Below are 15,878 nucleotides of genomic sequence, written 5' to 3' on the forward strand. Positions count from 1 at the left end.
TTAAAACGTTATATTTAAAAAATATATATAAAATATTTTTTATAAAAACAGTAATATATATTACAGTTTTTATAAAAAAACATTTATATTTATATGAAAAATATTTATATTAAATGCTTAAATGTTATAATTGTTTCTAATAGTTAAATATAATTACAATAAAGTAATACATTTTGTATATAACGATATTAACAGTATAAAATAATAATATAAAAATATATTTAAAAATGAACAAAAATAAAGTAACATGGAATTACCACTGTTTTGACATGACAATACATTTTATGCTTTACAGCGCTGTCCATATTAAAGGCTATTAAATGATATCTTAATTATTTATAAAGGTTAAATATAATTATAACAATATTACCTAAATTTGATATCACATTAACAATATAAACGAATAACATATTTTTAAAATTACCAAAAAAGTACCATGGTATGTTTTTGGCATACAAAAGATTCTGTTATGTTCCATGGTAATATTATGGATGGATGTAAAGTAGGCTATGTAAATACCATGGTACGTAATGATAATTATCCAGTACTATGGTATATTTAAAGTACCATAGTATTACCATCTAATATAATCTCTGTACCATGGTATCATCACCGCAGTATTTCTGAAGCACACCTGGCAGGTCGATGGCCACAGCTCGGTAACCCGCGGCAGCTAAAGTCTCCAGAGTCCCGATCTTCAGCCAGTTTTCCGACGAGAACCGGATCCCGTGCAGCAGCAGGACGCAGAGTTTGGCGGCACCGCTCGACGGAAGCGTCTGTCGGTAGAACAGCGGCTGATCTCCGCAGATCTCCACCCGAACCGAGCCTTCAGACATCTCAACCGAAGACATGAATCAAACGAGAGCGAAACCAACCTCTGGCGAGACAAAACACGAGAGCAAAGTTCACGAGCAAAACACGCTGAGCGTTGATTTCTGCGGAGATCTGAAGGAAGTAACAGAAGTTGGAATAAGTCACAGTACATAAAGTATTTCATCAATTTGGTTTGTTAAAGTTCAATAATTCACCCATGAACCTGAGTATGACATAGTAAAGTATTTTTTTACCAGTGTAAACTGCTGCGAAGGTTTGAGTCCCGGAAGATTCTGTCAGTTTTTACCAGAGAGACACACTGACCTCTAGCGGCTAACTTATCAAAATACAACCTCCATAAACGAACATGATTTCTCGACATCACCTAGCGTAGCCTATTTTATGCTAATTATTAATTCATAATGTATAATTGAATGACTAAATTCCACGCAGCTTTTAAAATCACTATGCTGTTACTGAATTAAAACGATCCTAACATTTGATGCATTAGCCTAATTGCTTTGGATTATTTTAAATATGTTCGGTTTTTATTTACGGTAAATGGCTCATATTTAGCGTTTCACACGTTTTCCATTTGTATTGAGATGGAGATTGAAATGTAAAACGCTATTTACATATTAGCTAGGCCTACTTGTCGATGCGAATGCTGATTTGATTTGACACCTTCAGTGAGAATCGGTTCCTGGTCACTTCTGAATGGAGCGATCCGGTCACAATGCGTCTTGGGTTAATTTACACATGTTTAAAGTGTGGTTTAGTGTTATATAATTGTGATCAGATCAGCTACAAACCTGTAATATCAGGTGTAAATGGGCCATCGTGTCAAACAGCGCTCTTACGTTTGTAAACAAATCTTTTAAGTAACTTAGTGAACGAATCGTTCTCGTTCACCGCCGTCATATTTTTCGTTCACTGAAGTCGATAATTTATTGCGTAATCGTGTATTTAAGCTACTATTGTTTTATTTTTTATTTTGATAAAGCCATGCTCTTGGAAAAAATATCGAAATTAAGGTAGGAATTTGTAAGGAAAATGTCTTTTTCGGTTTTGGTCGTGAAAGACTCGAAATAAAAGTAAGGGATCGGTTAAATGATTTAATGACTCACTCAAGTGAATGATTAAATGACTTACTCAAAAACAGTTGTCTTTGACGTGAATGATGGGGAAATTCATAACATTAAAATTATTAAGAAAAAAGATGGTTGATATAAAATTTAAAAAGTAGTTATTTATTAGTAGTAGCCTAGTGGTAGTAGTAGGCCTATTTAATTAACAAATTTTGATAATTATTAAAATAATTTTATTAATACCACGAATTTTAAGTTATAATAATAATAATAGGCGTTTGTTATTATTGTTGTTATTACTATTATTATCAGTTTTATTGTTTTTGCCATATGTTTGAGGTAATGATTTAATGACTCACTCAAGTGAATGATTAAATGACTTACTCAAAAACAGTTGTCTTTGACGTGAATGATGGGGAAATTCATAACATTAAAATGATTAAGAAAAAAGATGGTTGATATAAAATTAAAAAAGTAGTTATTTATTAGTAGTAGCCTAGTGGTAGTAGTAGGCCTATTTAATTAACAAATTTGGATAATTATTAAAATAATTTTATTAATACCACGAATTTTAAGTTATAATAATAATAATAGGCGTTTGTTATTATTGTTGTTATTACTATTATTATCAGTTTTATTGTTTTTGCCATATGTTTGAGGTAAAGAGTTGTTTACTTTGGCCAGATTTATTGGGAAATGTTCTGTCAGGTCAGCTGAGGAGTAAACACACACACACACACACACACACACCCTTCATCAATTCAACCATTCAAAAAGAATCAAAGTCCTCAGAGGAGCTCTGCTGTTGGAGTAAAGCAGCTCTTATACCATGATTCCACTCTTCTTTCTCACAGCTCTGCTGCTTTGGCCCGACACAATTCATGGTAAGATCAGTATTTTGATACATTAAATATTGTGTTTTAAGGTGAATTGTTTTTAGACAGCCTAATTGTTTAGACTCCCCAAACAGCCAACGAACATAAGTTACTCCATTCACCATGTTTCTGCTCAAACACCATAAGTACTATAATAAAACTATGGGTAGTATTATCCACCACTGTCATAAAACTAATTTACAGACAGAATGTGAAAGTTCCCTAATCTTAAAGATCCTATAATAATTCATTATTACTTTACAAGGAATTACAATTTATATTTTGGCCGAAACAATGGTATGTTTTAAAGAACAGAATAGGTTGAGTTAAACAAAGTTCACAGTAAAAAAAAATAAAAATGCTTATAGAGAGATTTATTGCACTTTCTTGATATTATATATACAAACATTCAATGTGAAAACATGGAATTACCATGGTAAATTAACAAGATTCAGTGTCATGGTAACTTAATGGACTTACACAGTATTCTAGTCGCATTTTATGTTATTAATGGCATTTTTCATCATGTGTACAGGTACATATTCATATAGATGTTTAATGAATTCAAACATAAGCATGTGTGTACAGCTGTGAACTGGTTTCTGTGCCAGTTTCTGTGTACTGTGTAGTTATTTGGGCATCACTTCATGATCATGCCATGCCACTGGGAATTTTGTGGAACAGATGTAGTTTACAAATCCAAAGGTCATGTGTGTTTAAGCCCCTCTGACACACACACACAGACACACACACACAGAGAGAGAGAAGGAACATTACAACATTTTAAGTTGGCACAAAGAGTTTGTCTGATTCACTAACAACATGCCAAAAAAGGTTACATGTTTTATAGACTGTGGCATGTTTTTGAACATGCACTGTAACAATGATTTCATTTTATTTTAAACAACATTGTTTTCATCTAATAACTTCTGTCACAAAAAAATAGTCTTGTCATTTCTTTTTGGTTTTGGGCGTTTCAACTTGATTTTCTTTATTACTAAATAAATCCAAAGTGGTCAAATGACTAGTGCATCTTTCTGATGTGTGTTTTCACAGCATTTCGCAGCGCACTGAATGATTTCCAGCGATCCGAGGGGAGAGAGCTGGTCCTGAAATCCTGGAACGTCAACCGTCTGACTGAACTTCCGGGAATCACTTTGGAGGATTGTGCTAAACGCTGCACAGAGAGTCCAGAATGCAGGTCTCATATCCCTACTTTCCTTTCCCAGCATGCATTGCATGTATCAGCTCTGTACCCAAAACATCATTCTCACTATGTAGTTGAATGTTTTAAAAAGGTCTAGTTAAAAAAATCTAAATTGCCTTTTCCCACAAATAATTTCATTTGTTTAGCATTTATTTCCTTACTTTCTCTGTAAATGTGAAAAATAAATATATTATTAAGTATACTTATTACCAAAATATGTACTTTTAAATAATATACTTAAGTTCAAACTAAATGTGATGTTTTCGGGCACTTCATTTCATGTTATTTAAATGAAAATATATTATTTATTCTGTTAATAATTATACATTTATTTTAAATGCAGTTAGCTGAACTTAGCTTTTTTTGACCCACTTAAGTAGGGCTTTAATATATCTTTATATGTAGTTTCATAATTACTTCTATTGTCTTTTGCAATTTTGTACAATGTTAACTTTAAATATAATATCAAATAACACACTACTGTTAAAATTATAATCAAATACTTCACTTGTGCTTAATATGTTAGTCAACACATCAAAATAAGTGTACATCCTTAAAGCATGGCAACGTTTATTAAAACAGAATGATTTAAAATGCAGCACTTTTAATTTGGCATTGTTACAAACTGCACTTTCTAAAAGTGTACTTAAGTGTGTTAAAAAACAGCCATGAAACGGTCTGTCTTTAAGTACACTTAAATGGCCTTTTATTTCATTAATATTATATTATCTGCAAGTACATCTTTTTTTAAATACGTAAAAAATATACCGTTAAGATTTAAAGCACACTACAAGTACACATTGAATGCACTTAAGCACACTTCTTTTAAACAAGGGAATGCAATATGTATTTTTGATGTGTTTTTGAACTTTCCAGAGCTTTCAGTTATGAGTTTCGTCCGTCTTTGGTGTGTAAACATCTGCCCTGGGTGGGCGACAGAGACAATGCAGACGTCAAGAGAAACGTGAACTGTGACCTTTATGAGATGAAAGGTGACAAATAGATTCTCAAAAGTATTAGACCGTTTGAAAGATTATAAGGAGATGTACTATGTCATCAGCCATTAAAAACCCATATCGCTTAACCACCACTTATGATATAAGTGCCTCTGTAGTCACATGTTCATAATGTTCTGCTGTACTCAGTCTATGTAAGGAAGTGCATTGTGGGTAAAGGAGAAGACTATCGAGGGAAAGTGTCGACGACTAAGAGTGGACGAACATGTCAACAGTGGTGGTCCAAATTCCCTCATGATCACAGGTATGAGATTAGACATAGCATACAGTATGTTGCATAAACTTTATGTAAACTTTATTTGTATGTGAAATATGTTTTTTAATTATTATTAATTGTAACATAGCAGTACCTACTAAATTCTTATTTGGACACTTTTGTTTGGGGCAGTCATGGCTTAATGGTTAGAAAGTCAGACTTGTGACCCAAAGGTTGCAGGTTCGAGTCTTAGGTGGGGGGAGTGAATGACCAGCGCTCTCTTCCACCCTCAGTACCACAACTGCTCCCCAGACTCCGGTTGTGTGTTCACAGTGTGTGTTCACTACTCACTGCAGAGCACAAATTCCGAGTATGGGACACCATACTTTTTTTTTTTTTTTAAACAACCTTTTTTTTTTTTTACATGTCTGAATGGAAATGCATTTGATACAAAATATCAAATCAAGTTGCATCTGCGAACACACATTTTTTCCCGTTGGAATAGCATGCACTGATAAATCATGCACAAAAAGATCAAGTAAAGAGGGTCATTTTTATGTTGTCCAAATCCACTGTACGTGGTTAAAAAAAGCAAATATATTAGTAGTTTTTGTTAAACATGATGTGATTGTATTTAACATGCCATTTAAAAGTTTGGAATTGGGAAGATGTTTTTGAAGGAAATCAAAATATTCTCACCCAGGCTGCTTTTATTTGATCAGAAATATTATTCAAATTAAAAAAATAACTTTTCTATTGTAATATATTTTCAAATGTAATTTATTCCTGTGATGCAAAGCTGAATTTTCAGCATCATTACTCCAGTCTTCAGTGTCGCATGATCCTTCAGAAATCATTCTGATATGCTGATTTGCTGCTCAAGAAACATTTCTGGTTATTATCAGTGTTGAAAACAGTAGTGCTGCTTCAAATTTTTGTAGAAACCGTAATGCATTTTTTTCAGGATTCTTTGAATAGAAAGTTGAAAATGTACTGTCACTTATAATCAATTTAATGCATCCTTGCTGAATAAACAGTAGTGAATATATATTTTACTCTAAGATCCTTTTAATGACTGAATGTGCAACTGCGATATTAGAATGATGTCACCACTGTTTGGAATAGATGGACTCCGTCTGCTACTAATGGCCTGGAGCTGAACTATTGCCGTAATCCGGACGGCGACCCCATTGGACCCTGGTGTTACACCACTGACCCTGAACGCAGATATGAGAGCTGCGACATTCCCCAGTGCAAAGATGGTAGGGCCAGTTACACGTTTGCATTGTGGATTTACTTTCATAAGCATGTTCTGAGCAGATGTTTGTGTATGTTTCTCCATTAGAGGTGTGCATCACCTGTAATGGAGAAGACTACAGAGGTCAGGTGGATCACACAGTGAGCGGTAAAGAGTGTCAGAGATGGGACCAACAGTATCCGCATCAACACATCTATCAGCCAGAGAAGTAAATATGACATAACCATGTACCACAGAACTAAAGTCACACTTAATAATGTGGGAATATAATTGCACTGGATATTGGAGTATCAAAGCAAGTTTCTGTATCTGCGCTCAAATGCTGCAGGAGCTATTCTCAGAGCTTTTTGGCAATGCATTTTAATCATCTAGTATTGCTGTGATTTTTAGTTGATGGTGATATAATAATGTAAAATAACTTCATATCTGATGTTTGTGAAACCAGGTATCCTGATAAAAGTTTAGATGATAATTATTGCCGTAACCCGGATGCGTCTCCGGTGCCCTGGTGCTACACCACTGCCCCGACGATGGAGAGAGAGAGCTGTGATATACGCAAGTGCCGTGAGTATTTCTGCTCCTTACAACAAGGATACATATTTCATTTCATGGTATTTTATTTATTTATTTATTTATTTTTGTTTATTTTAAATGTTTTAGGTTTTTGGTAATTGTATGACTTTTGTTATTCACTTTGTTCTCTCCATGAAGATAGACTTACTTATGACAAGGTGTTAAAAAATTATAAATAAATGAATTAATTGTATACTTTTACAAGACTCCAAAACTAATCAGGCACTGGTGAAACAACTATACTATAGTAAAATATTAGCAATGCATATGTTGCTTGCATAAAATTTATCTTTTTTGAGCACACAGCTATTTTTGAATGTTTATCATAGAATAAACATGCATTTTATGACTCATGTTATTTTAGTATAAAGATACTGTTGTAGTTTTTATTAATATTTTCAATATTTTTTTTATTTTCCAGTTTCATTTTAATTTTAGTTAAAGTTTCAGTAATTTGTTGCATGTATTTGTCATTTTGTCTCTATAGTTTTTTATTCATTTTTATTTCAGTTTTTATTAACTTGTTTTTGTTTAGTACATCAATTCAAACTAAATTAAAATTAGAAATGTTTCCTTGGCAACTACCTGAAATAATTATACAATTATTATATTTTGATATTATATTTGAGTTAACATTTTATTTTAAGCAAGGAAAGCGCTGATGGTTTTAGTTTTAGTTTATTTTCCAATTAAAAATCCCCAAATTCTTGAAACAAGATGCTTAAGAAGCAACACTGCATTAGATATCAATACTTGTTTCCATAGTGTCTTGAATACAAGTGGGTTTTTTTATTTATTTATCTTTTCTTATAGCATTTCTGAAACATTATTTTAAAATCTAAATGTTAGAGATACATAGCAGAGATTAAACTGAAGAAAAAGAAAAAAGAAAAAAAAGCTCTGAAGTCCCAAGTCAATTCTTGATGCAATGTCAACGTTAAAATGCTGGCACGACACTAATAACCTTTAACAGTCATTTGCATTCTGTTAGCAGTGCATGAATTTCAATCTCCATGCAAATCGTTTGGATTCTTATTCATTCATTCTGTTGAAAGGACACAGATCTTTATCTTCCTGGGGACATTGCTGCCTGTCATTTCCAGTCGCATCAGTGCTGTTCAAAGAGACAACTATATAAACGAAAGTCAGAAACACGCATATGGTGTTCTGTTTGAGAGCACAGCATTAATAGCAGTTTATTGCATTGGGTTCACAAGTCGGACGACAGTATTATTCTTTATGAATATGCAATGATTGATCCGTCAGGAGCACATGTGTGACATTCACACAGTTGAGTTTATAATATAAACGGTACTAAAGTAGAGTTGCTGAAATCTGTTATTTTCTGTCATTGACAGACGATTGGACAACAAATTACTGCATCTGTCCAATATACAGCCAACTAGTTACAACTCTACATCAGTGAGTGAGATCTCTTTAGTACATGAATTTCTTCCTCTTTAAATCGCCTTCTTTCTTTCCATCCTATAGCTGAGTCTCCTAAGCGCCGTTTTCGCTCCAGCTACACCACTAATTGTTTTCGGGGTCGTGGAGAGGATTACAGGGGCAAAGTCAATGAAACGACCTCTGGAATCCCCTGTCAGCGCTGGGACGCCCAGAAACCACATGAACACCCATTTTTCCCCAAAACCTATGAGTGCAAGTGAGTTAAAGGAATACTTTGCCAAAAATGAAAATGAGCTGAAAATATACTCACCCTCAGGCCATGGATCCTCTGAAGTGAATGGGTGCCGTCAGAATGAGAGTCCAAACACATTATGGAGTCGTATTTTGGCTAGAAGCAACAGTTTAAACATCATAATGATGGATTTGTTTCTTACAAACACGCAGCTTTTCGCTTCACAAGACGTTAACTGATGGACTGGAGTGGTGTGGATTACTTGTGGATTATTGTGATGTTTTTATCAGCTGTTTGGACTCTCATTCTGACGGCACCCATTCACTGCAGAGCATCCACTGGTGAGCAAGTGATGTGATGCTACATTTCTCCAAATCTGTTCTGAGGAAGAAACAAACTTCATCAAAACAGTATAAACTGGTTGATTGTGACTCTTTATCCTTCTCTTTCTTTCCTCTTTCCACCTTTAGGGGTCTGGAGGAGAACTACTGCCGTAACCCGGACGGTTCAGAGGCGCCCTGGTGTTTCACGTCTCTCTCTGAGATGAGGACGGCTCTCTGTCTGCAGATCAAACGCTGTGCTGATGACATTGAGGCTGAAGGTACAGTTGGCGCCCGCTAGTGATTAAAAACATCAACTACAGTTTCATTTCTAAAGACATTTTGGCTGTGCTTTGTCTTTGTGGGAAGAGAAAAATCTTCATGACAAATCAATGCACACTTCATATGTACTTAATATGCATACTGTGTATACAGTACCATTCAAAATTTGGGGTCAGTAAGATTTATTTTTGAAAGGAAATAATACTTTTATTAATGATAACATTTATAATGTTACAGAACATTTCTATTTGAAATAAATGCTGTTCTTTTGAACTTTCTATTTATCAAGGAATACTGAAGAAACATGTATCACTGTTTCCACAAAAATATGAAGCAGCACAACTGTTTTCAGCACTGATAATAATGAGAAATGTTTCATGAGCAGCAAATCAGCATATTAGAATGATTTCTGAAGGATCATGTGACACTGAAGACTGGAGTAATGATGCTGAAAATACAGCTTTGCATCACAGGAATAAATTACATTTTAAAATATATTCAAATAGAAAACATGTTATTTTAAGTTGTAATGATATTTAACCATTTTACTGTATTTTTGATCAAATCAATGCAGCCTTGGTGAGCAGAAGACTTCCTTCAAAAGCTTAAAAAAAACAAAAATCTTACTAACCCCAATTTTTTTGAATGGCAGTGTGAATAACCAGGTTTTCTTCTCTTTAAACTAGATTGCTATAATGAAATCGGCAAAAACTATCGGGGTGTTGTCCGCAAGACGCGTAAAGGTATTCTCTGCCAGAAATGGAGTGTCAATACACCTCACAAAACCAAGTAAGAATAAAATTCCATTTAAAGTTGGTCTAAAGTATAAATTCGAGGTCATTTATGCACATCTATTTACAGGATAAACCCCAAAACACACCCAGAGGCCAACCTGACCGACAACTACTGCAGGAACCCTGACGGTGACCATCACGGGCCCTGGTGCTACACCACTGACCCCAAGACTGAGTTTGACTACTGTGCCATCAAGCAGTGTGGTGAAGCATCAATGTCTATAGACGCTCTTTTCAATCTCATTCAGTCATGTCTGCTCTTTTATCTTCTAATAACCAGGCTCTCACAGAATCTGTGCACTTTTTTGCAACTTTTTTACATTTTTTGTGTGAAAATGAGCAGAAGATTAAATATGGTGAAACATGCTGAATGTAGCAGAAAAGTCCAAATTAGCTATTTTTTCATCGTTATGAGAATGTATATCAATAATAGTTTATTAATAATTATAGCAATAATAAATAGTTAATAATACTAATTAAATCATTTCCAATATTTTTTTATAAATTATTAATGGTAATATATTTAAAATAAATATTGTTAGTTAATTAATTAATTAATTAATTAAACTATTTTTTTTGTTCTTCTTTATGTTGTTATAGCTGGAGAGAGAGTGCCAATTATTGGGCCAACAGGTAAGTCAAAAACAATATACAGTGTCCAGTACAGACTTTGATGTGTATGATTGTGGTTCTAACTTGCCCTCCACTGTGTGTAAAAAGCGGAGGTTGTGTTTAACGAGTGTGGGAAGCGGGACGACCGGACTGTGAAGAGCAGGTTAAGAATAGTGGGCGGCACACCTGGAAACTCTCCCTGGACCGTCAGCCTTCGAGACCGGTTAGTCTTACTATAAACTGTCCCAAATTATGTCACTTTATGGAAGTGAAATTGGTTTGCAAACAGTGTTTCTTGTTGACAAATATATTTGTGGCCACTACATGTCTTCTCAGGAAAGGAAATCACTTCTGTGGAGGTTCTCTGGTCAATTCCAAATGGGTGATCAGCACTAAACAATGCTTCTCATCTTGGTAACTCCGTGTTCTTCAGTAATTAATGTTCAGAGTTGGACAGCAGGGGCATTTTATTAAATATGCACGTGCTTGTTGGTGATTTTATGCAGTTATGTGGACCTCACAGGATATAGTACAATGATGGGCACCTTGTTCCGTGATCCAAAGGAAGGTGAACCAGACAGACAAACTATTTCTCTCACCAAGATCGTCTGTGGTCCTTCTGAATCCCACCTGGTCATGCTTCAGCTAGAAACGTACTTCATACTAAACACAAACACAGCAGTTTACAACATGCTTTGGTTTTACACTCTTAAAAATAAAGAAAGGGGTTTTCAGTGCCATAGAATAGCTATTTTTGGTTCCTCAAAGAACCTTTTAGTCAACAGTTCTTAAAGGGATAGTTCACCCAAAAATGAAAATTACCCCAAGATTTACTCACCCTCAAGTGAGTAACCATCCTAGGTGTGTATGACTTTCTTCTTTCAGATGAATACAATTGGAGTTATATTAAAAATGTCCTGGCTCTTTCAAGCTTTATAATGGCAGTGAATGGCGGTCCTCTTGGCTTATATCAAAATCTTCCGACATTTTTTTTTACAAATCCCTTGTTTTGTACTTCTAATTCCTGACCGGTGCTTCCGCGCTCGTCACTTCTCACCGGAGCTTACGCTAAGCCTACGTCCTACGTCATCCGCTGGAACGCCACTCCTAAACACAAACACAGCAGTTTACAACATGCTTTGGTTTTACACTCTTAAAAATAAAGAAAGGGGTTTTCAGTGCCATAGAATAGCTATTTTTGGTTCCTCAAAGAACCTTTTAGTCAACAGTTCTTAAAGGGATAGTTCACCCAAAAATGAAAATTACCCCAAGATTTACTCACCCTCAAGTGAGTAACCATCCTAGGTGTGTATGACTTTCTTCTTTCAGATGAATACAATTGGAGTTATATTAAAAATGTCCTGGCTCTTTCAAGCTTTATAATGGCAGTGAATGGCGGTTTATATTTTGAAGCAAAATAAAGTGCATCCATCCATCATAAAAAGTGCTCCCGCAGGGGAGAGATCGAAACAAAACAACGGTCACTAATTAGAAGTACAAAATGACGATTTGTAAAGAAAAATGTCAGAGGATTTCGATATAAGCCAAGAGGAGACTGGTTTTCCTTTGCTGTAAACAAAACGTGGTTCTCGTGAGACTAGAATATTCTCAACGGAGCTTACGCTACGCCTGCATCCTACGTCATCCGCTGGACACCACTCTCTTGTGAGCGTGCGTATATCAGTTAGCGGAAGCTAGAGATTATGGTTTATAAAGTTTTAAATATGAATATTTTTATTACATAAACACATCGCTTCGCTTCAGAAGACCTTTATTCAGCCGTGTGGAGCACTTTTTTGTGATGGATGGATGCACTTTATTAGACTTCTATTGGACTATTGAATATCAACACCCATTCACTGCCATTATAAAGCTTGAAAGAGCCAGGACATTTTTTTATATAACTCTGATTGTATTCGTCTGAAAGAAGAAAGTCATATACTCCTAGGATGGCTTGAAGGTGAGTAAATCATGGGGTAATTTGCATTTTTGGGTGAACTACCCCTTTAAATGAACCATTTTTTTTCTTAATGTGAAGAACATTTAAAAAATCTAAAGAACATTTTACACTATAAAGAACCTTGGAAATGTTCCATGGATGTTAAAAATTATTCATCAACCATCAATGTCAATAAACAACCTTTATTTTTAAGACTGTACAACCTTTTTTGGAAGGCATTCTTTAAAGTGTCTTGACTCCAAATTCACCCTCTAATAAACATATCTGTCTCTTCTCCTGCAGTCCTGCCCAGTTTAATGAGCGCGTGTCTCAAATATGTCTTCCTCCTGAGCGATACATCGTTCCAGATGGAATCATCTGTGAAATCGCTGGTTGGGGAGAAACAAAAGGTGAAACTCTAGTCTGTTTTAGCTATAATACCTCCTGTTATACACTACTGTTTAAAAGTTTGGGTTCAGAATGATTTTCTTTTTGAAAAATATGAATGCTTTTATTCAGCAAAGATGCATTAAGTTGATCAAAAGTGACAGTAAAGACATTTATATTGTTGCTAAAGATTTCAATTTCAAATAAATACTGTTCTTTCGAACTTTCTGTTCATGAAAGAATCTTGAAGAAAATGTATCATGGTTTCCAGCAGCACAACTACTGTATATATACTACTGATAAGAAGAAGAAATTATTCTAGAGCAGCAAACCAGCATATTAGAATGATTTCTGAAGGATCATGTGACACTGAAGACTGGAGTAATGATGCTGAAAATTCAGCTTTGCGTCACAGGAATAAATTACATTTTACAATATATTCAAATAGAAAACAGTTCATTTAAATTGTAATAATATTTCACAATATTATTGTATTTTTGATCAGCCTCGTCTTGTTGCACTTCTCTGCAGTTCTGTCTGTACAAGTAGAATATAACACATTAATTACATCATATATAACTGGATATGGTGTATTCATTTTGTGCATCATTTGTCATGCAGTGTCTGGTTAGATGTAAAAGATGTTTTGTCCTCTTTCGCTTCCCATCACTGATCCTCTCTGCTTCTCTCTCTCAGGAAAGGGGGATGAGACTGTACTGAATGTGGCTCAGATGCCTGTACTGAGCAATAAAGACTGTAACCTGTATTTCAAGGGCCATGTCCGTGAGAATGAGATGTGCACCATGCCCTTCGTGGCCGGAGTTGGTGCCTGTGAGGTACAGATGTGTCAACTGTTTTGTTCTCCGCTTTTACACATTTTAACACCATGGATCATTTGAAAACAAATATGAGTTTATGTGACTGGTGATACTGGTGATTCTGGTTACATGTGTGTACTGACCACTGTTTTTCTGTATGTTCTGACACGAAAAAGCAATGCTAAATTCAAATAATTAAATGCAAGTGACTTTATAATCAGTCATAGTCAATAATTAAGCTTTTAAAAAGAAGGAAAAACGCATTCCATTTATTGATGACGTCAAAGGCTTTGTGTTCAATCATACTTTATGCTGTATTTATACACTATAAAAGTCTTTCTACTTTAAAATTTCATTTACTTTAAGATTTAATCTTTTAATTTGAAGGATTTTTGAATGCTAAACAATTTTGGTTGGTTTCATCCAGTTTTTGGTAGGAAATTTGATTTAATATTTTAATTTTAAAGACTTTGTGTGTTAAATACATTTTTAAATAAAATATATATTTTTTTAATTTTAAGGATTTTTGTATAATAATTTTGTTTGGTTTCATCCATCTTTTCATGGAAAATTTTATTTAATCATTTAATTTTAAGAAGTTTTGTATGATAAATAATTTTGAAATAAGTTTCATCCATCTTTTGGTAGAATTTTTTTATTTTTTATTTATTTTTTTATTATTTTAAGGATTTTTATATGATAAACAATTTTGGATTGATTTCATTCATCTTTAGATAGAAAATTAGATTAAATCTTTAATTTTTTTTTTTGTTTTTAATGTTTTTTTAAGATAAACAATTTTGTGTAAAATAGTGTGTAAAATCTGGCTCCTTAAGTAAAACAAGAGAACCACTGATCTAGACATTGCTTAGCTTGCAAAAAGCTTGCAAAATGTGTATGAGGCATTAAGAGCTTCAAACATTTCCTTTCAATGCGTTTGTGCGGCTGCATGAGTTTTAAGTTCTGCTTTTGCAATAGATGTAAGTGAGGATTGTGAAATGAGTAAGACGTGCTCGATGCAGGTGCGCTGTAACGTTCTTTTTTTTCACTCTTCCAGAGAGACTACGGCGGCCCTCTGGCCTGTCAGAACAGCGACTGTTGGGTCCTAGAAGGAGTGATCATACCAATGCGCCGCTGTGGACACGCCGGCCAACCAAACATCTTCATCCGTGTGTCTTTTTATGTGGATTGGATCAAGAAGGTCATGGAGATGACCTGATGACAGAACAACTCGTATCATAACACACAACATCTTTTACCAGACGTTTCATACTGCTCAATCTTCTATATGCTAAAATATAAATATATTAGGTAGACGGAATGTAATATACGTAAAAATACTGTGTTTTATAAGATTATGTTTGCTTTTTGTATCATTCTGAATTTGGGGTTTAATTTACATATGTATGCTTTCATTTGTGGAACATAGATATACAGGTGCACATACTTTTACACTAAAACGGAATATAGAATGAAGTAGATTTTATTATGAATAAAACATTCAAAATTCTGTTTTTACTCTCCAATATTCTTCTAATATGTCCCATATATATATATAACCATCTAAAGCATGGTAGTACCATAGCTTACTGCATATATATATATATATATATCGTGGGGATAGTATCATGGTACTATGGTTTTTTGGACATGAACCATGGTATTCTTAGACATACCATATAAATACAATGGTACATGATTTTAAGTGCCATGATATATTAAAATCATCCATCACTGAAGCTAATTCATAGTAATACCATGGTACTTTTTCTAGTGGTTTCTCATTCTTCTGCCAATGACTAATTTTGTTTTCTTGAAATACTTAAGGATACGAAAAAATCCCTGATTACTCATTCCTTGACGTTTTTACTAATATTTATGGTCGTTTCACTGAGGCAGCAGATATAATAATAACCTAGTAAACCTAGGCTTGAGACAAACCTGATGACAGGTTTATGTGATTGCTAACTCGTCGTGTTGTCAGTTGTTTAGCATCTACCTTTTAAATAAGTGTACATGGGCGTCATTCATGACTCTATGTACTATGTACTTTCTATGCGA

The 15,878-nt window shown here is 34.3% G+C and overlaps 2 protein-coding genes across 4 annotated transcripts in view; one reads left to right on the forward strand and one right to left on the reverse strand.

Annotated features, from left to right (window-relative positions):
• Positions 1-1,183, reverse strand: part of LOC107744383 (protein ABHD14B-like) — a 2,608-nt gene extending 1,425 nt beyond the window's left edge. The window contains exons 1-2 of one of the 2 annotated variants that reach the window (XM_016558003.1): positions 1,068-1,183; positions 635-875 (exon numbers count right to left, since the gene is read on the reverse strand). In XM_016558003.1, the coding sequence (XP_016413489.1) occupies positions 635-851 (217 nt within the window). In that variant the 5' untranslated portion in view covers positions 852-875; positions 1,068-1,183. Of the gene's footprint in view, positions 1-634; positions 946-1,067 lie in introns of both variants that reach the window. The other variant, XM_016558002.1, reaches the window with a different exon arrangement.
• Positions 1,184-2,664: 1,481 nt separating this feature from the next.
• Positions 2,665-15,327, forward strand: LOC107744382 (hepatocyte growth factor-like protein). Of its 2 annotated transcripts, none has more exons than XM_016558001.1 (18): positions 2,665-2,785; positions 3,833-3,977; positions 4,860-4,975; positions 5,129-5,243; positions 6,321-6,457; positions 6,541-6,661; positions 6,899-7,017; positions 8,518-8,689; positions 9,136-9,266; positions 9,954-10,038; positions 10,129-10,265; positions 10,662-10,694; positions 10,782-10,896; positions 11,010-11,087; positions 11,180-11,326; positions 12,916-13,022; positions 13,696-13,835; positions 14,875-15,327. In XM_016558001.1, exons 1-18 carry the CDS (start codon positions 2,731-2,733, stop codon positions 15,034-15,036), a joined length of 2,115 nt encoding a protein of 704 aa, XP_016413487.1. In that variant the 5' UTR covers positions 2,665-2,730; the 3' UTR covers positions 15,037-15,327. The 2 variants fall into 2 exon arrangements, with proteins under 2 accessions (XP_016413487.1, XP_016413486.1); XM_016558000.1 differs by having other exon boundaries at positions 2,666-2,785; positions 9,954-10,056.
• The last annotated feature ends 551 nt before the right edge of the window (positions 15,328-15,878 follow it).

Source organism: Sinocyclocheilus rhinocerous, unplaced genomic scaffold (assembly GCF_001515625.1).
Source record: "Sinocyclocheilus rhinocerous isolate Xijiao unplaced genomic scaffold, SAMN03320098_v1.1 scaffold1488, whole genome shotgun sequence".
Taxonomy (NCBI): Eukaryota; Metazoa; Chordata; class Actinopteri; order Cypriniformes; family Cyprinidae; genus Sinocyclocheilus; species Sinocyclocheilus rhinocerous.